This window comes from Panthera tigris, chromosome B1 (assembly GCF_018350195.1).
Source record: "Panthera tigris isolate Pti1 chromosome B1, P.tigris_Pti1_mat1.1, whole genome shotgun sequence".
Taxonomy (NCBI): Eukaryota; Metazoa; Chordata; class Mammalia; order Carnivora; family Felidae; genus Panthera; species Panthera tigris.
The window spans coordinates 95,318,681-95,340,902 of record NC_056663.1 but is presented as its reverse complement, the minus strand read 5'-3'; the positions used below and the strand labels follow the sequence as shown (position 1 = coordinate 95,340,902).

At 36.4% G+C, this 22,222-nt stretch overlaps 1 protein-coding gene across 4 annotated transcripts in view; it reads right to left on the bottom strand.

Annotated features, from left to right (window-relative positions):
• The window catches only part of SCLT1 (sodium channel and clathrin linker 1), a 219,091-nt gene that overhangs the window by 110,005 nt on the left and 86,864 nt on the right, over positions 1-22,222 (bottom strand). For all 4 annotated transcript variants that reach the window (XR_006216773.1, XM_007091805.3, XM_042983902.1 and 1 more), the window contains one exon: positions 7,591-7,681. Coding sequence is in view for 3 of the 4 variants with exons in the window: in XM_007091805.3 (XP_007091867.1) it covers positions 7,591-7,681 (91 nt within the window). In the remaining variant the exon portion in view is untranslated. The remainder of the gene's footprint in view (positions 1-7,590; positions 7,682-22,222) is intronic.

Below are 22,222 nucleotides of genomic sequence, written 5' to 3'. Positions count from 1 at the left end.
TTGTCTATTTGAGGTCTTTTCTGATTCCATACAAATTTTCGGATGGTTTGTTCTACCACTGGGAAGAATGCTGGTGTGATTTTGATAGGGATTACATTGCACGTGTAGATTGCTTAGACAGAATCAACATTTTAACAATATTTGTTCTTCCAATCCATGAGCATGGAATGTTTTTCCACTGTTCTGTGTCTTCTTCCATTTCTTCCATAACCTCTCCATAGTTTTCAGTGTATAGATTTTTCACCTCTTTGATTAGGTTTATTCCTAGGTATTTTATGGTTTTTCGTGCAATTGTAAATGGGATTGATCCCTTGACTTCTTGTTCTGCTGCTTCATGCAAGCAATTTCCGTACATTGAATTTATATACTGGGACTTTGCTGAATTCCTGGCTCAGTTCTAGCAGTTTTTTGGTGGAGTCTTTTGGGTTTTCCACATAGAGTATCATACTGTCTATGAAGAGTGAAATTTGACTTCCTCTCTGCCTATTTGGATGCCTTTTATTATTTTGTGTTGTCTAACTGCTGAGGCTAGGACTTCCAACACTATATTAAATAACAGTGGTGAGAGTGGACATCCTTGTCGTGTTCCTGACCTTAGGGGGAAAGTCTCAGTTTTTCCCAATTGAGGATGATATTAGCAGTGGGTTTTTCATATATGGCTTTTATGATCTTGAAGTATGATCCTTAAATCCCTACTTTGAGGGTTTTTATAAAAAAATGAGGCTATATTTTGTCAAATAGTTTTTTTTTTTTTTGCACTATTGAGAGGATCATGTGTTTCCTATCCTTTGTTTTATTAATATGATTTAGCACACTGACTGATTTGCAGATTTTGAACCAGCCCTGGATACCAGGAATAAATCCCAGTGATCGTAGTGAACAATTCTTTTAATGTGTTGTTGGATCCAGTTGACTAGTATCTTGTTGAGAATTTTTGCATCCATGTTCATCAGAGGAATTGGCCTGTAGTTCTCCTTTTTAGTGGGGTCTTTATCTGGTTTTGGAATCAAGGTAATTCTGGCCTTGTGGAAGGAGTTTGGAAGTTTTCCTTCCATTTCTATATTTTGGAGCAGCTTTAAAACAATCAGTGTTAACTCTTCTTTAAATGTTTGGTAGAATTCCCCTGGAAAGCCATCCAGCCCAAGACTATTTGTTGGGAGATTTTTGATTACTGATTTCATTTCTTTACTGGTTATGGGTCTGTTCAAATCTTCTATTTCTTCCTGTTTCAGTTTTGGTAGTTATAGGTTTGTAGGACTTTGTCCATTTCTTCCAGATTGACCAGTTTGTTGGCATATAATTGCTCATAATAGTCTCATATTATTGTATTTCTGTGGTGTTGGTTGTGATCTCTCCTCTTTCATTCATGATTTTATTTACTTGGGTCCTTTGCTTTTTCATTTTGATCGATCTGGTTAGGGTTTTATCAATTTTGTGATTCTTTCAAAGAATCAACTTCTGGTTTCACTGATCTGTTCTACCGTTTCTTTGATTTTGATATCACTGATTTCTGCTCTAACCTTTATTATTTTTCTTCTTCTGCTGGTTTTGGGTTTTATTTGCAGTTCTTTTTCCAGGTCTTTAAGGTGTAAGGTTAGGCTGTGTATTTGAGACCTTCCTTCCTTTTAGGAAGGCCTGGATTACTGTATACTTCCCTCTTATGACTGCCTTTCCTGCAACCAAGGGCTTTTGTGTTTTCATTTTTATTGGCCTCCAGATACTTTTTAATTTCCTCTTTATTTCTTGGTTAACCCATTCATTCTGTAGTTGGATTTCTCTAATCTCCAAGTATGCGTGGTCTTTCCAAATTTTTTCTTGTGGTTGATTTCAAGTTTTATAGCGTTGTGTTCTGAAAATATGCAAGGTATGATCTTGATCTTTTTGAACTTGTTGAGGGCTGATTTGTGCTCTACTATGTGATCTAGTTTGGAGAATATTCCATGTGCACTCGAGAATAATGTGTATTCTGCTGATTTAGGATGAATTATTCTGAATATATCTGTTAAGTCCATCTGGTCCAGTCATTCAAAGCCATTGTCTCTTTGTTGCTTTTCTGCTTAGATGATCTGTCCATTGTTGTAAGTGGGGTGTTGAAGTCCCCTACAATTTATGGTATTATTATCAATGAGTTTCTTTATGTTTGTGATTAACTGAGTTATATATTTGGGTGCTTTCACCTTTGGAGCATAAATGTTTACAACTGTTAGATCTTCTTGGTGGATAGACCTCTTATGATATAAAGCTCTTCTTCATCTCTTTGTTATAGTCTTTATTTTAAAATCTAGTTTGTCTAAGTATGGCTACTCTAGCTTTCTTTTGGCGACCATTAGCATGACAGATGGTTCACCATCCCCACTTTCAATCTGTATTGAAATATACATGTGTCTTATTTTCTTATCTATATAGATGTGTCTTGTTTTCTTATCCATTCTGATACCCTATGTCTTTTGATTGAAGCATTTAGTCCATTGACATTAAGAGTACAAAAAGATATGAATTTGGTGCCATTATGTTTCCTGTGAAGTTGGGAGTTTCTGGTGATACTCTCTGATCCTTTGTAGTCTTTGTTGCTTTTGATCTTTTTTGTTTTGGTTCATCTTTTCTCCACTCAAAGACTCCCCCTTAAAATTTAGTGGTTTAGTGGTCACAAATTCCTTCAGTTTTTGTCTGGGAAACTCTTTATCCCTCCTTCTATTTTGAATGAAGGCCTTTCTGGATAAAGATTTCTTGGCTGCATAATTTTCTGATTCAGCATATTGAATATATCCTGCCACTCCTTTCTGGCCTGCCAAGTTTCTGTGGATAGGTCTGCTGTGAATCTAATCTGTCTTCCCTTATAGGCTAACGACTTTTTTTTCCCTCTCTGCTTTCATAATTCTTTCCTTGTCTGTTTATCTTATGAATTTGACTAAGATATGCCTTGGTGATGATTGGTTTCTGTTGAATCTAATGGGAGTTTTTTGTGCTTCTTGGATTTTGATGTCTATGTCCTATCCCAGATTAGGCAAGTTTTCCACTGTAATGTGCTCACATAACCCTCTGTCCCTTTTCTCTCTCTTCATCTTCTGGGACTCCTATGATTTGGATGTTATTCCTTTTTAATAAGTCACTAAATTCTCGAAGTCCTGCGTCGTTCTCTCTTGCCTTTGTTCCCCTCTATTTTTCTGCTTCATTATTCTCCATAATTCTGTCTTCTGTATCACTGATTTGCTGCTCTGCTTGTCCATCCTTGCCACTGTGGCATCCATTAGAGATTGCATCTTTGTTGTAGCATTTTTAATTTCATCCTGACTAGATTTTACTTATTTTTTTCCCCCATAGATAGGATTCAATGCTTTTTAAACCCCAGCTAGCCTTCCTGTTATTGTGGTTCTAAATTCTAGTTCAGACATCTTGCTTATATCTGTATTGATTAAGCCCCGGGCTATCATTTTTTCCTGTTCTTTCTTTTGTGGTGAATTCCTTCATTTGGTCATTTTGGAGGAAGAAAAAATTAACGAAATAAAAAATAAAAATTTAAAATTTAAAAACAAAACAAAAAGTCAAATAAAGGAAGCTAAATCCTAGGTATGTTTGGTCTGCTTCTGGAAAGAAGCGTGATAGACTACAGAAAAAAAAGGAAAGAGAGAAAAAAAAGGTAAGATAAAATTTAGAAATTAAAAAAATGTAAATAAAATAGAAGAAAATGAAATAAAGTGAAATAGAAAATTTACAATAAAATAAAAAATTAATTTTTTAAGAAAAAATAAAATAAAAATAAAATTTTCTCTTACTGTATGCGAGAAAAGGAAAAGGAGGAAAAAACCAAAGAAAAAAAACAATTTAAACAAAGACAGAAGAAAACAAACAAGTATATGAACCAGCAAACAGAATGAAACCTGAATGAAGTTACATCCAGTTTCCTCTAGAACTATGAAACACTCTATAAAGCATTCAGAGACTTGTGCTGGTCTTCTAGGGGATGTGTTGGGAGGGCATAGCTGGGCGGGGCTTAGTGTAACGGCTCCATTCTCCACTAGGTGGCACCACTTAACTTAATGGGGTGGATCAGTGTGGCTAGTATGCACACATGCATGTATACAGTAATGGTGGAAATGGCTTCGCCTAGCTTCCTAGTCTGGCACAGGAACTCTGCATTCTAACCAACCTATGATCAAGTACCCCTCCTTTGTCTTAGGCCTCTGTCTACTCTGCAGCTTTATCCTGTCTGTGTCCAAGTTGTCAGCCTGCCAGGCAGCACCTCCCTCCATAGTTTTATCGCAGACATGGCTGTGTTTTAAAATCCCTCACTTCAGAGAACCCTGGGGCTTGGACCTGCTTCAACTCTCTCAGGCAGGGTCTCACTGATCAATGGCTGGGCACCAGCTTGCCTGAGAAAACGATTGTGTTATTGCGCAGCAGGAGAGGTTCTGAGATTGTGGCAATTCAAACACACAGCTGGTACCAGGTTTCACTGCACTCTGGTGTCTGTCTCAATACCAGCAAAGGTGGCTGCTCTCCGGGGTCCGCTGGGACCTTTGCCTGTGGGGAGGCTGTATGGACCCTACCTAATGCTCTCCAAGCAGGGGAACCACTTCGCTCCGTGTAGCACATGGACCCCTCAGACCCCATTGCCTTCTTCTGGGGATTTGCCCTTTTTCCTCACCAGACCACCGCCCAGCACTGGGCTCTGGAATTTCAGACTTTGTGCTCTAATGTTTATAGAATCCTAATGGTATTGAAACCCTCTCCTTTCTCCCCATAAGTCATTTTGGGGAACAGATTTCTTATTCAGCCCCTTGTGAGAGTTTTCACTCTTTGTCTTTCTCTCCAGCTACTTTCAGGGGGAGTACTTTTCCTGCGCTCTCCCTAGGCGCCACACTCTCCCCTGCCTTTCCCTGTCCTCTGCAAAAACAGCTTCCTACCCTTCGTGGCTGTTCTTTCCCTCAGTCTACCCCTCCACACCACATACCTGTCGAGTTCTGTGGCTCCAGTTATGCAGATTGTTGTGTTAAACCTCAGATCAGTTTCCTAGATGTGCAAAATGGCTTGGTGGTGATGTATTTGTGTTTCACTGTCGAGACAAGATGAGAGCTTCCATGCTACTCTGCCATCTTGAACTCCTTCTGCTTCCACATTTCTTAATTAGAAGGCAGCCATTACTCTTATCACTGTTCCCATGTTCATGCCATTTTTCTGTTGCTGCTTTTAAGTTTTAGCTTTATAACTGGTTGTCAGTGTTGTCATGATGTGTCTAGAAGTAATTTTCTTTGTGTTTATCTCACCTGTTTACCACCAAATTTTGGAAGTTTTCAGCCATTATTTCTTTAGATATCTTTTCTGTTTCCCTCCCTTCCACAATTCCAATTACACTCTTGTTGGCTTGCTTCATATTTTCACATAGATCTCTGAGGACTTGTTCACTTTTCTTCCACGTTTTAAATTCTGTTTTTTGGACAGGAAAATTTATGTTGATCTTTCTTCAAGTTCATTGCTTATTTCTTCTGCTTTTCCCAATCTATTCTTGAACCATCTAATAAAATTTTTATTTTGGTTGTTATACTTTTGATCTCTGGAATGTCTTTTTTTTTTTTTTTAAGCTTATTTATTTTGAGAGAGACAGAGACAGCATGAGTCAGGGAGAGGCGGAAGGAGAGGGAGACAGAGAATCCCAAGCAGGTGTAGAGCCTGATGCAGGGCTTGGACTCATGAAACCATGAGATCATGACCTGAGCCAAAACCAAGAATTGGACGCTTAACCAAGTGAGCCATCCTGGCACCCCTAAACTCCAAGATTTCTATTTTTAAAATTATTTTCTATTTCTCAGTAAAAAATCTCTTTCTGCTCCTTCACTGAAACCTTATTTTACTGTAATTTAATTCTTTGAACACATTTATAACAGATTATTTGAAGTCTTTGCCTGCTGAATCCAAGAGCTGGGCCTGCTAAGAGTGAGTTTCTATGGACTGTTTCCCTGACCCCAACTCTGTCAGTCACACTTTCCCGTCAAGGAAGTTTTGGTTGAAAACTGGAAAATATAGATAATACATTGGATTCTATTTTGTTGAGCATTACTGGCTTTTTTGTGAGTAGGCAATTATCTTGCTTAGGTGCAAACTCTGAAATGTTTCCCCTACGGTAGGAGCAGCTGCCAACTCTGATCACTTATTTGTTTCCACTGTTTGTTTTTGAACTAGGCTTCCTAGAAATTCTCCTGTACCTGCCTAATATGAGGATCTGTCAAGTTTGGGCAGAGGAAGGACTCATTCTCTTCATGATTTTGTTGCTATTATAGATTCCTCTGTAATTTCTAGCTGCTCTGGGTTCTGTCCTTTGATACTTCAAACATTAAGTCTTCAGCTTTCTGTTGCCTGAATAGCACACATTTCAGGAATGCACTTAATTACAGAAAGCAGCAAACTCAAATATCTAGTTCCATACAGCTCTATCTTTCAAGAGTAGATTGCTTTCAGGTCTACTGCCTACTTCTTCACTGGACTCCCTGTCCCACTCCACTATGCATAGTTTGGCTGTTGACACGGATTTGGTCAGAATTTGTACTCAGAATTTAGGTCTCTCTCTTTTTTGTGTTTCTTTTGCTGCTAATAATTTTTCTTCAAATTTTCAACTGCTTTTCCAGCCTTAAACATTGATTTTGGCCATTTTAAGTCCATATAAACCTGTTGTTTTCTCAAGTCACAACTATGGGGATTGGTGAAACTCTCAGGTCAGAAATTAAAAAACTTATAATTCACACCTCTTTCAGTGTTTTTCTGTTTTGGGACATGTTCCAGTGTTTGAAAGAATGTATCCAGTTTTCATAACTGTTATCTATGGGAAGTTTTGCAAGTCTTTCATGAATCTACCATTACTAGAAATATGTAAGCAACTTTTACAGATTAAGAAATAAGGCTTAGAGAAGTTACACAGCTAGTAAGTACCAGAGCTAGACTTTTTAATAATTAGACCCACCTAAATCTAAAGCCTGACCATTCCTTGACTCTCGTGAAATGTCCTTATTACACATAGAAAAAACAATTTCTTATGCCAATAAGTATTTCTAAAAATAATACAAAATGTAGTATTAAATGCTTCTCTTCATTTACATATTCCCAATTAATCAAATTTGATCTTGCATTAATATGTCTTTTAGTAATGATGTGTTTATGAATGATTACTGTTTTATTAACTCAGGATAAAGTAAATGGAAAGAAGTTATCTCCAAAATTATACTTTAGCTTCCTAATTTCATATTTCATATTTAGGGCAACAGAATTTTTTTTAATGTTTATTTTTGAAAGAGAGAGAGAGAGAAAGAGCGTGCAAGCAGGAGAGGGGCAGAGAGAGAGGGAGACACAGACCCGAAGCAGCTCCAGGCTCTAGGCTGTCAGCACAGAGTCCGATGCGGAGCTCAAACCCACAGACCATGAGATCATTACCTGAGCCAAAGTCAGACGCCCAACCGCCTGAGACACTCAGGCACCCCTCAAAATGATTTTTAATTCATTTTCCAGCAATTGTCTTCAGTACCTAATCCAAAATAGTTTAATAACAAAATTCATAGAAAACTAAGCTATAGGCTACCAACTGCCCTAAAAAGAGGCAAATACCTTCTTTTGCATCTGTCCTTGAAGATCTTCAGTTACTTTGGTTAACTCATCCACTTTTGCTGCTGCACTTCTCAGATCTAACTTGGCTTGCCTAAAATAGAAATTAAATTAATAAACACTTTTCACAGACCATAAATAATTAAAAGTATTAGAAAAGAAATCCAAATATGATAAAATCAGTACTAACTCTAGTGCACCTAAAAATGGATCTAAGAGGTAGATACTAAAAGAGCCCTTTATTACTAATAAAATGCATGTGGAAGAGAGTGAAAAGGAAAAATATCACTAAAGGGCAAGAGTATAAAGTGAGAGTTATTACTACTTTATTTGGAAAAATTGTATTTCATACTCAAATGATTCATATTTCATGAAAAAGTACTTTATCATCTTAATAAATTACCTAACAAGAATGACAGTATTAAGTAGAATATAGCTATGGTAATTTCTTGAATTTATAGAGTTGAAGAAGTATCACTAATTGGCTTTTCTATAAAAATGAACCAAAGCTTCAGTGCCTTAATCATTCCTTAAACACCAGACGTATTATATAGCCACCGAACATAACGAATTCAAATATTTGTCTTGAGATAGTATAATAGTTATTAATGTTTTCAGAAATTTAGTGGCAAAGGACAAAAATAACAAATTTACTGAATGTTCTGTTACTGTCAAGTTTCAGTATCTTGACTCCCCATAGAAAAAGATATTAGGATAGAGAGACTTTCTGAAACAGATAAAAAATATTTTTAATATCCTACCAATTAAGCACTAAGTATGAATACAAAACACCTGGGTTATGTAAAAAAAATACATTTTTAGGAACAAAACTACTTTAGTATAGGAACTGACCATATTTATTTGTTAATTATAGTTTATGTAGGTATTAAATATAAATCATATTAGTGCTGTTGAACCTAAAAAAACTATTTGATGGAAAATTCATAATAAATGTTAACTGATTTACTTTTGGCTAACAGTATTTATAATTACATTCTGATTGGCATAAAACAATAGGAAATAAAAATCTAATAATAGCTAAAATGTATCAGATAATCATTATATACCAGGAACTGTCCTAAATTCTTTGCAATCATCTCACTAATATAATTAACTCTCTCTGTGAATTAAGTACTATTGAGACTATTCTATCAAACTAAAGTCAAGAGAGTGAAGTTGACAGAGATTTACCAACTTGCCCAAGGATTCACAAATTAAACATGAAACTGGTATTTAAACAGAAACTGTCTACAAAAAGTGGTCTCAAGAATATAAAATTAAGCATTTTAGGGAAATGCTTTTATTTTTAAATAAATCCAATTTATGGGGCGCCTGGGTGGCTCAGTCGGTTAAGCGTCCGACTTCGGTTCAGGCCATGATCTCATGATTGGTGGGTTTGAGCCCCACATTGGGCTCTGTGCTGGCAGTTCGGAGCCTGGAGCCTGCCTCGGATTCTGTGTCTCCCTCCCCTGCTCATGCTCTGTCTCTCTCTCTCTCAAAAATTAACATTAAAAAAATTTTTTTAATAAAAAATAAACCCAATTTATAAAAATCTGAATTTATCAGACATGAAACAGACCTTTCTACTTGCAAAATGGATCACCAAACAACAAAGCTAAAACCAAGACCACCTTAAACCAACACATTTAAAATCTACTTTAAGTTTAGAGATAATTTCAGGACAGCAACTAATAAATGTATTAATAAATGAACCTACCAGTTATAATATGCTATATACTTTAATTTTTTAAAAATGTTTATTCATTTAAGAAAAATTTTTTATGTTTATTTTTGAGAGACATAGAGACAGAGCATGAGTGGGGGAGGGGCAGAGAGATGAGACAGAGAATCCGAAGCAGGCTCCAGGCTCTGATCTGTCAGCACAGAGCCTGAAGCGGGGCTTGAACCCATGAACCATGAGATCATGACCTGAGCCAAAATAGGACGCTTAACTGACTGAGCCTCCCAGGCACTCCTACATTCTATATATTTTGAAAGGAAAAACTTAAGGAGTAAGATATTTAGGTAGCAATGATAAAACTGGATACATTCTAAAGAAGCATAGCACCCACACTGATTTGGTTTTCTTACCTTCAGATAGAGGATAATAATGCTTATTCTATTTATTTCATAGGTTGCTGAATAAGACAAAATAGATAATGTACATCAAGTACACTATAAACTATAAACAAATGCAAGCTTATGGCATGATTAAGAAAAAAAAAAAACTATTGGTTAGAGACACAATCAGAATAGGGTGCAATATGGAAAACCCTAGAGTCACGAACCCAGTTCTGTCACTAACTAGCAATGTAGGCCTAATGCAATTCACTTGATAACAAGACTGTCTCAGCTATCTCACATCCAACAACAAGGAAGTGGTTGGCCAATCTTCAAAGACCAAAACCCTAAATAGATGGTCTCCTGATTCTAATTTTCCTAATGATTCTAATTCTAAAATTATCTTTCAATTGTATTCCATTTCCACTTCATGGCCCAACCTTTGGCCCCATCATTACTTCCCACAACTATTCCACTACTTTCCAAAGTGAAGGCTTCACTGTGGGTCTCCTCCTTAATTCATCCTCTATAATGCATCTTCTCTGCAAATAAAAGGTGTCTAGTGGCAAAAATTCGTGTTTAATAACATTTTCTGAATTTCCTACTTACTTCTTTGGGCACACAATCAACTCCTCTACATGGCATAAAGGTTAGTCATCACCTGGCCTCAAAAAGTCCCATATTTTACCAATTCCCTTCACATAATTTATGTTTCAAATATAACAGAGCACAAACTCACTGTTTCTTGAAACACATCATTGTCTATTTTCTTACATGTTTGACTGGCCTAGACTTCTTCCTCTTTTTCTGAAATGTTCCTCAATCATCTTCAAGACACAGGTCAAAATCTCCACATCTCAAGTCTTCCTTAACTTCTAGTCAAAAGGCCCTATAATGCCAGTCTGCAAATTACATAATACTTTGTATGTTATTAACACCTACTCGCTTGTGGAAATGTGAATTTATAAAAAAAATATGGAATATAAGATCATTAAAGGCAAAAATCACATTTTACTATTTTTTAAAATCTAAGGAGATAGCACAGTGCTTGGCATATAGTAGACAAGTAAAAGTCATAAATGAATAAAGGAGCATAAAAGGAGGAAATAAAGAGTAACAGGTACAATTATATCTTGACATTTAACTTAGGTCCCTCATATCCAATTTAATATTCATGTGTGGAAAGCTTAGAATAATAATTTTATGAACTCTTCCAAATATATACTATCTCATTTGAAATAGAAATCTCTCTTCTACATAAATCAAAGAAAAAAATTCCTGCAATGGTCTTAAGAATTTTTTTTTTCAGTCATTAAAAGGAGCAATCCCTATCAAAATCACACCAGCATTCTTCCCAGTGGTAGAACAAACCATCCGAAAATTTGTATGGAATCAGAAAAGACCTCAAATAGGCAAAGCAATCCTGAAAAAGGAAACCAAAGCTGGAGGCATCACATTTCCAGACTTCAAGCTATTTCACAAAGCTGTAATCATCAAGACTATGGTACTGGCACAAAAACAGACACACAGATCAATGGAACAGAACCCAGAACCCAGAGATGGATCCACAAACATATGGCCGACTAATCTTTGACAAAGCAGGAAGGAATATCCAATGGAAAAAAGACAGTCTCTTCAGCAAGTGCTGTTGGGAAAACTGGACAGCCACATGCAGAAGAATGAACCGAGACCACTTTCTTACACCACACACAAAAATAAATTCAAAACGGACAAAAGACCTAAACGTGAGATAGGAAGCCATCAAAATCCTTGAGGAGAAAACAGGTAACAACCTCTTTGACCTTGGCCACAGCAACTTTTTACTTGACAGGTCTCTGGAGGCAAGGGAAACAAAAGCAAAATGAACTATTGGGACCTCATCAAGGTAAAAAGCTTCTGCACAGTGAAGGGAACAATCAGCAAAACTAAAAGGCAGCCAACAGAATGGGAGAGGATATTTGCAAAGGGCATATCAGATAAAGGGTTAGTATCCAAAATCTATAAAGAACTTCTCAAACTCAACACCCAGAAAACAAATAATCCAGTGAAGAAATGGACAAAAGACACGAACAGGCACTTTCCCAAAAAAGACATCCAGATGGCTAACAGACACATGAAAAGATGCTCAGCATCACTCATTAGCAGGAAAACACAAATCAAAACCACAATGAGATACCACCTCACACCTGTCAGAATGGCTAAAATTAACACTTCAGGCCACAACAGATGTTGGCGACGATGTGGAGAAAGAGGAACCCTTTTGCACTGCTGGTGGGAATGCAAACTGGTGCAACCCCTCTGGGAAACAGTATGCAGGTTCCTCAAAAAGTTAAAAATAGAACTACCCTACAGCCCAGCAATTGCACTACTAGGTATCTGTATCCAAAGGATACAAAAATACTGATTCGAAGGGGCACATGCACCCCAATGTTTACAGCAGCACTATCGACAATAGCCAAAGTATGGAAAGAACCGAAATAATGCATCGACTGATGATGGATAAAGAAGATATGGTATCTATAGACAATGGAATATTTCTCAGTGACCAAAAAGAATGAAATCTTGCCATTTACATCAACTTGGACGGAACTAGAGTATATTATTCTAAGGGAAATCAGTCAGAGAAAGACAAATATCACATGACTTCACTCATACATGGAATTTAAGGTACAAAACAGATGAACATAAGGGAAGGAAAGCAAAAATAATACAACAACAGAGAGGGAGACAAACCATAAGAGACTCTTAAATATGGAGGATGAACAGGGTTGCTGGAGGGGTGCTGGGTGGGGGGATGGGCTAAATGGGTGAGAGGCATTAAGGACATGTGTTGGTTGAGCACTGGCTGTTATATGGAAGTGATGAATCAATGAATTCTATTCCTGAAATCATTATTACACTCTATGTTAACTAACTTGGTTATAAATTAAAAAAAAAAAGGATTTAAGAAATCTAAACTCATTAAAGGAAAAATATACAGAAAGTATTTGTTATACTAATTTCCCTAAAACACAAAAAGCTATGCTTGAGAGAAAAATAAGTAGTAATTTTATATATATATATATATATTTTTTTATATATATATATTTTCATTCCTACCTTATTTTATAAGAAGTGAATAGTTCTTTCTATTTTTGGCATGAAATACTAAAAAACATTGTAGAATACAAATTGTTAAGGTCTGTCTTCTGTACCTTACTCTACCACCACAAAAGACATGTAAACTGGGCCAATCACTTAACCTCTTGAGTCTCAGAATTGCAGCTATAAAATCCAGATTAATAACAATTTTCCTGTATAGCTCACAGAATTCCCATAAAGTGCAAATAAGGTAATGCATATTAAAGCACTTTTATAAACTAATTGTAGTTTATACAAATGCAAACTATCATCATAATTTTGCCCTATTTTAGAATTTAAATTGTCATGACCTATGTGGTATAGCTAGATTATAGCTGAAAAAGTACTGGGATACATGCATGTCTAACTCTGTTAGCCAGGAAATGAAAAGTGGGATTTATGACGTGCTGCTTAAAGTCTGAATATCACCTGGTAATCCCCAAACAGGATTTTAACTGATGGTTTTCATTTGGTACTGGTTAGATAGCTGGGATGGACTATGTGATCAGAGGGGCAAAAAAACATGCATCTTGGTAGTTTAATCTTCTGGAGACAAAGTATGCCATTGTCTAAAGATCCTAGGGGTGCTTGTGGCTGAATGTCACCTGTGCCCTCTCTATGCCTGTTTATGCTTTTCTTTCTTTCTTTCTTTTTTTTTTAACTGCATGGTATCTTTTGCATTTAAATAAAAGCCTTATAGGAGTCTACTCTGTGGAGTTTTGTCAGTCCTTTCAAATATTCAGACTTGTAAAACCTTTAAAGGAAGCAATAAGAATAATCCTAATTTTATGAAGGAAGTTTAACAACTATATGTTTATACTATTTTACATGCAAATGTCTTAGATACATGTCTGCTTATGTACATAATTTTGTAAGTCAAAAAGTTTTTTTAGAAAAACAAATTTGATAAAAAATAAACAATAATACTAAATATTAACTAAGATTTGGTTAGCAGAAACGAACATGGCTGCAGAGCAGGAGGACCCTAGGCTCGTCTTGTCCTACAAACACAATTAGATAACTATCAAATCATCCTAAATATGCCACAAATCAACCTGAAGACTGACAGAACAAACTCCATAACTAAAGGGAGTGAAGAGGCCACATTGAAGAAGGTAGAAAGTGCAGAGATGCAGTTTAGGGTAAAAATGGATCATGGGTGCTGCTGAGGGAGCCACGGTCAAGCAGAAGGGTGAGGGACAGGGGAGTACATAGGGGAATACACTAGGAGAATATTTCCCCAAAGTTATTGGCTTAGAAAATGATAGGGGCTGAATTTTGTGAGTTCTTGCAACCAGTGAGGCTTAAAGCATGGGGTTTTAAAGGTTGGCAGGCTTGGCTGGGATACAGTGCAGAGGGCACTCCTCTGTTCCTGGCAGAGAAGGCAGGCAAAAAACCTGGGGACAGGCAGCATAGAGAAACAGGGATCTGAAGAGCACCTATGGCACACAGTAGGGAGATTATTTGCTCTTCTCAGAGCAAGTCCCTGAGAGGCATCATTTACGGGCAGGCCTCTCTGGGAACAAAGAAGCTGGCTGATGCCACTTCCTTCTCCTGCCCCTCAGCATAAACACAGAGCCACCTGTGGGAAGCAGCACAGCATGGGCATTCGCAACCTGAATTGCTTACACCAAACCCCATCCCCCTACACTCTGGGCAGGAGTGCCCTTCTCATCAGTCAAGCTTGTCTCAGTCCCTATGTGGCAGACCTTCCCCCAGAACAGCAGCACAAACCTGTCTACACCACATCTCCCAACCAGAGAGTTCTGCAGGGTCTCAGTTCTGGTGGAGGTGGACACCACCTCAGGTCTCATTTTACAAGCAGACCAGAGCACACCTCATTAAAACTCACCACATTCAGGTCAGGGACCAAACACTGCCCAGAGCAGGCAAGGAGAGCCTCTGCAGATGACTGGCCTGAAGGACAGAGCAGCCTGAAACACAATAGCAGAGCACACTCAGCACACACTGGAGATACTTTCTAAGGCACCAAGCCCTGGGCACTACATGACCTCTTCTTCATAAGGTCAGTAGTTTCAGGAGCAGGTCACATATTGCCTTTTCTAACACAGAGAAGAAAGCAGAAACTTAGATAAAATGCCAAGGTGGAGGAATTTATCCCAAGTGAAAGAACAAGATAAGGCCATTGCCAGAGATCTAACAGAAACAGATACAAGTAACATGCCTGATGAAGAATTTAAAGCAACAATCATAAGAATACTCACTGGGATTGACAAAAGAATAGAAGACATCAGAGAGACCCTTACCACATTAATAAAAGTTTAAAAAGATTAAGAAAACAATAAATGAGATTGGAAACAGGTTTGATGCAATGAACATCAGGTTGGAAGACAGAGAAACGACTGGTGATCTAGAAGACAAAGTAATGGAAAATAATGAAGTTGAACAAAAGAGAATATTATATAATATGAGAATAGATTTAAGGAACCCACTGACTCCATCAAATGAAATACCACTTGTATTATAGGAGTCCCAGAAGAAGAAGAAGAGAGAAAAGGGGGCAGACAATTTATTTCAAGAAATAATAGCAGACAACTTCCTAACTGAAGGGAGGAATCAGACATCCAGATCTAGGAGGCACAAAGAATTCCCATCAAAAATGAACAAAAGCAGGCCAAAACAAAGACATATTGTAATTAAATTTGAAAAATATAGTGTTAAAGCAAAAAATCTTAAAAGCAACAAGAGAAAAGAAGTCCTTAGCTTACAAGGGAAAACCCATAAAGTTAGCTGGAGATTTCTCAACAGAAACTTGGCAAGCCAGAAGGGAGTGGTATGATACATCCACAGTGCTGAATGGCAAAAATCTGCAGCCAAGAATACTCTATCCAGAAGACTAGCATTCAGAATAGGAGAGGGGGTTTCCCACACAACAAAAACTAAAGGAATTCGTGACTACTACACCAACCCTGCAAGAAATATTAAAGGAGACTCTTTGAGTACAAAGGAGAAACCAAAAGTGACAAAGATAAGAAAGGATCGAGGAATATTTCTAAAAACAACACACAAAGTAAATAATAAAATGGTACTAAATACATACCTATCAACAATTATTCTGAATGTAAATGGACTAAGTGCTTCAATCAAAAGACAGAGGGTATCAAATGGATGAAATAAATAAGACCCATCTATATGCTGCCAATAAGAGACTCATTTTAGACCTTAAGACACCTGCAGATTGAAAATGAGTGGGGTGGAAAAATATTTATTATGCAAATGGATGTCAAAAGAAAACTGGAGTAGCAATACTTGTATCAGATAAACTAGCCTTTAAAACAAAGACTGTAAAAAGAGAGAAAGGGCATTATATAATCATAAAGAAGGCAATCCAACAAGAAGATATAACAATTATAAATATTTATGCACCAAGCATGGGTGCACCCAAATATTTAAAACAATTACTAGCAAACATAAAGGAACTAACTGATAATAATACAACAATAGCAGAGGACTTTAACACCCTACTTACATCAATGGACATATTTATATTCTCATATAAATAGAAAATAAACAGGGAACCAATGGCTTTGAATGACACTCGGGATCATATGGATTTCACAGATACATTGAGAACATTCCATGCTAAAACAGAATACACTGTTTTCAAGTGCATATGGAACATTCTCCAGAATAAATCAAATAGCAGGTCACAAAACAGGCCTCAACAAATACAAAAAGACTGAAATTAGGGGTGCCTAGGTGGCTCAGTTGGTTGAGCCTCCAACTCTTGACTTCAGCTCAGGTTATGATCTCACGATTCGTGGGATCAGGACCCATGCTGGGCTGCGTGCTGACAGCCAAGAGCCTGCTTGGGATTCTCTCTCTCCTCTCTGCCTCTCCCCTGTCACATACTCTCTCTGTCTCAATAAATAAATAAATAAATAAATAAATAAATAATCATTAAAAAAAAAAAAAAAAGACTGAATCATACCATGCATCTTTTCTGACCACAATGCTATGAAACTAGAAGTCAACTCACCCCCCCCCCCCCACACACACACACAAACACACACAATCTAGACTACAAATGCATGGAGGTTAAGCAACATACTACTGAACAATGAATGAGTCAGGGTGGCTGGGTGGCTCAGTCAGTTAAGCGTCCAACTTGGGCTTAGGTCATGATCTCATGGTCTGTGAGTTTGAGCCCCATGTCAAGCTCTGTGCAGACAGCTCAGAGTCTGGAGCCTCCTTTGGATTCTGTGTCTCCCTCTCTCTGCCCCTCCCCCACCCAACTCTGTCTCTCTCAAAAATAAATAAACATTAAAAAAATTATAAACAATGAATGGGTCAATCAGGAAATCAAAAAAGTTAAAAAAATACATAAGAAACAAATGAAAATGAAGACACAATGGTCCAAAATCATTGGGATGCAACAAATGCAGTCCTAAGAGGGAAATATACAGCACTACAGGTTTATCTCAAGAAGCAAGAAAAATTTCAAATAAACAACCTACCTTACATTTAAAGGAGCTAGAAAAAGAACAACAAATGAAGCCTGAAGCCAGCAGAAGAAAGGAAGTAATAAAGATTAGAGCAGAAATAAATGATATAGAAACTTAAAAACAATAGAACAGATCAATGAAATCAGGAGCTGGTTCTTTGAAAAAATTAATAAAATTGAACTTCTAGCTAGATTTATCAGAAAGAAGAGAGAAAGGATCCAAATAAAATCACAAATGAGAAAGGAGAAATAACAACACCACAAAAATACCAACAGTTCTAACATAAAAATGTATATGAAAAGCAAAGCTGGAGACATCACAATTCTAGATTTCAAGTTATATTACAAAGTTATAGTCTTGGAGACAGTATGGTATTAGCACAAAATAGACACATAGATCAATAGAACAGAACAGAAAACTCAGAAATGAATCCACAAGTATATGGTCAATTAATATCCAGTGGTGTTGGGAAAAATGGATAGCAACAAGCAAAAAAATGAAAGTGGATCACTTTCTTACACCAAACACAAATGTAAATAAAGTTTCTGGGATTTTTCATTAATGTAATTTTTGTTACTTATAATATTAAAGAGATTTGAATTAAACCTTTAAAAATAAAGCTCTGGGGTGCCTGAGTGGCTCAGTTGGTTAAGCGTCCGAATTCGGCTCAGGTCATGATCTCGTGGTTTGTGAATTTGAGCCCCGTGTCCGGCTCTGCGCTGACAGCTCAGAGCCTGGAGCCTGCTTTCTGAAGCATGAGCAGGGGAGGAGCAGTGACAGAGGGAGACACAGAATCCGAAGCAGGCTCCAGGCTCTAAGCTGTCATCACAGAGCTCAGTGCAGGGCGTGAACCCACGAGCTGTGAGATCATGACCTAAGCCGAAGTCAGATGCTTAACTGACTGAGCCACCCAGGTGCCCCCCCCCAATTTTTTTTAAAAATAAAGCTTTGCTCTCTTAAGCAAAGTATAACCAAGTATAGAAGATACAATAAGTATAATACTTATAGCATTAACTTGGGCAGAAATTAAAATGTCTTAATTATCAAAACATATTTTTTGAGATTTAACATCAAATACAATAAGCTTAAGTTGTATTACAATAAAATTTTAAATATTTTTGTAGGGCATTTCAACAGTATCCTAGAAATGTTTATAATATTTCTTTCATATGATGAAAAACCGTAAGGCTCTGAAAGAAAAAAACCCAGTTTGACTGATTTGATACATATTCCAAAATATACATACATACATACATTTTTGTTTCAAGTTTTCATTTGAATTCCAGTTAGTTAACATAGAGTATAATATTAGTTTCAGGAGTAGAACTTAGTGATTCATTATTTACATATCACACCCAGTGCTCACAAGTGCCCTCCTTAACACCCATCATCCATTTAGCTTATCCCCCTGCCCACCTCCTCTCCAAGAATCCTTAGTTTGTTCTCTATAGTTAAAAGTCTGTTTTATGGTTTGCCTCTTTTTCCCTGCTATGTTCATCTGTTTTGTTTCTTAAATTCCACAAATTAATGAAATCATATGGTATTTGTTTTTCTCTGACTTGTTTCATTTAGCATAATATACCATAGCTCCATCCACATTGCTTCAAATGGGAAGATTTCATTCTTTTTTATCGCTGAGCAATATTCCACTGTGTGTGTGAGATAGCTTTCTTCATATATACATACATCTATATATATATATACACATATATATAAACACATATTATATACACACACACACATAAAAGGTAGTAGAAAGCACACAAAGGTGAGATACAGATCTACATCTATCTATTGAGAAAGGGAGAGAAATATCACAACTTCTTTATCCATTCATCAGTTGATGGTCATCTGGGCTCTTTCCATAATTTGGCTACTGTTGAATATTTAAAATTTTTAAATGTAAAAGAAAAGGCATACATAAGGTACTTTAATAAGTACTTCTGTAATTGTCCAGGATAATAAAACCAACCATTTATGCTTAAAAAACTTTAGAAAATCCCCAAATATAATTGTAGACAATTCTGAATTAAAAAAAATTTTTTTTAATGTTTATTTATTTTTGAGAGAGAGAGAGAAAGATAGAATGCAAGCAGGAGAAGGGAAGAGAGAGAGGGAGACACAGAATCTGAAGCAGGCTCCAGGCTTTGAGCTATCAGCGCAGAGCCCGACACGGGGCTCAAACCCATTAACTGTGAGATCATGACCTGAGCCGAAGGTGGACACTTAACCAACTGAACCACCCAGGCTCTCCCAAAGTTATGAATTTTTACGACCACTTCTGCTTTTAGAAAACTGAAGTAAAAATCATAGCAAAAGTTTATTTTATTTTTAAATTTATTAATTATTTATTTTTGGAAAAGTTTTAATTTTTTTCTCCTTTCAATCTTTAGTCATAGTCTAATGATTAAACCTACTCAAAAGGCAGAAGCCTATTAAGAAACTGTGAAAGCAATGGATATTAATAATTCCTGTACTTAGCTATCAAAATTTAAAATAGGTTTTGCAGTCTAAAAATAGTTCATTTGTGTATAACTTTTACATAACTTTAATTCAAAATTATACACAATTTAGTTCAAAATTCTGAATTCTATATTAGAATATAATTTTTTATCACACTAGTAGTGGTTCTCTATATTCTGTGTATGAAAGTAAGCTTTTTGCAACTATATATGCATAGTCTCTGAGTCCTGTTTCAGATGACTGAATAGTACCTGGTCATCTCTTTTTCAGAATCACTATAGTTGATTCTGATATACAGCCATTGTCTTAGATTTTACACAATGACTACACAATCAACATGTTTAACTTTGCAAAAATACTCTAAGAAATGATTACAAATACAGTTTTAGAGTCATATAACTTTAAGTACCACTGATAATCTGAAGAATATATTAATTTTCAGTTATGAAACAGGCTTAGGCAATGGGCATATTCAAAAATTTTTACCACACACCTGTCATGTTCCAGACAGAAAAGATGTTTTGTAAGGTGGTAGGAAGCACATAAAGATAGGTGAGATACAGTAATCTTTAGGAGGGGCACACAGCACACTTCAAGCATCACAAAAGATTACAAGAAAGTATTATGATTCAGAGTAGGTAGTACATTTGCATTTAGTTAAGAGCCTATGGAAGTAGGAGGTATTTAAAATGAGAATTGATACAGGAATGGTGGATTTCACAAGCAGAGACAAAGAGAAAGCTTCAAGAAGGAACAAAGCAAATACAAGCATAAAGATAGGAAAGTATAGGACGTATTTAGAGAAGATGGGAAACAAGACTGGAAATGTAATGGGTAGTTACAATGTGCCTCAATTAACAAGTTAAGTGATCTGTACAAATTTAAATGAAATGGGGGAGCTGCTCAAATAACGGGATCAGAGCTGTACTTTAGGAATTTAAATCTGGCATTTGTGAAAAAGGATGGACTATAATGAGGGTCCTCTTTAACCAATAGATCATAATAAATGAGACAGAGGCAGGAAAGGTGAAGGGTGATGGTAACAATAGGTAAGCAGTTCCACTGGGTAAGATGGCATAGATTTCACCAAGATAGAATTTACAAGATTCCATCCACTTATTCTTTCAACAAATCTTTACTGAATGTTTATAATATGTCAGACACTATGAATATAGTCAGGACACGTTGAGCTTCAAGTGTTGGTGACTCATTCAGTTTTGTATTTCTGGCGCCCTAGACTTATTTTATTGAACATCTAATGTAAACTATACTAAGTACTATTGTCAGTACTGGTGATGCAGGAGTAAACAAGGGAGAGAAAGCTCCTGTCCTCATAAACTTTATACATTGTAGTAGAGGGATATAGACAATATGTATGTTAATAAATAAATGAAGTAATTTCAGAAAGTGATAATGCTATGAAGCAAATGGTATAGAACAATGAGAGAAAGACGTGGGTCATCAGGAACAGCCTGTTTAAGGAAGGGATATTTGAGCTAAGATCTAAAGGACAATGAATTCAAGTTAAAATAAATCTAGGGAGAGTTATAAGGCAGAGAGAATTAACAATGAATGCAAATAGTATTAAAAGGGTACTGTAAGAAATGACAATTAGCTGGAATGTATTACAGAAAAAAAGACACAGAATTTTGGAATTTGTTCCAACTGCAATGAAAACTACTGAATGTTAAAACAGGTGAGTGATGTGTTTTATAGTTTGAGAAGACTACTTGGGCTGGTATGTTGAAAATGATTTACAGTAGAATAAGAGTGAAAACAGAGAGACCAGATAGAAGACAAATACAGGCAAGAGATAGTGATGGCTTGGAATAGAGGTGAGAAAGGTAATGACTGGATTTGTGATATCTGGATATAGAGCCTACAAGATTTGAATGTGGGAGTAAAGCAAAAGAGAAGAATAAGCAAAATTCCTAGGTTTGATGATGGTATTAGTTATAAGATGGGGAAGACCTGCAATCCTTACCTCAATCATAGCAGTTCAACTTTGATCAGTTTTATATATTGCGGTTCTATGTGTATGATTTTTTAAAGGATTCTCCTTAAAAAAAAAAAAAAAGTATGAAAACTCCTGCTCTAGAAATTCAAGTATAGAGCTCAACAAAGTTATCAAGGCCAGAGGTACATATTTGGGCAACAGTATTGAGATTAAAGTTTAACTCGGATAGGATAAATATGATCATTTAAGGTGGGGATGTGTATAATATAACTAGAGAACTATCTGAGTAGGTAGGCTAAGGAAATGGGAAAAGCTAAGGAAGAAAAGAAATGGCCAAAAAGGTCAGAGAGGAAATCAGGATACAAACACTAAAGATGTAGTAGAGAAATGTTCAAGGGTAGAAAAATAATCAACAGAGGAGAATGGAGGATTTTATTTTCAGGCACAAATGGTACCAGTAATCTTGAGGAGAAGAATAGAGAGGTAGGATCAAATCCAAGCTGAAAGAAATTTGGAAGAGTGACTATAGTACATACGATACTTCTTCCAAGCAATTTCAGAAAAGGGT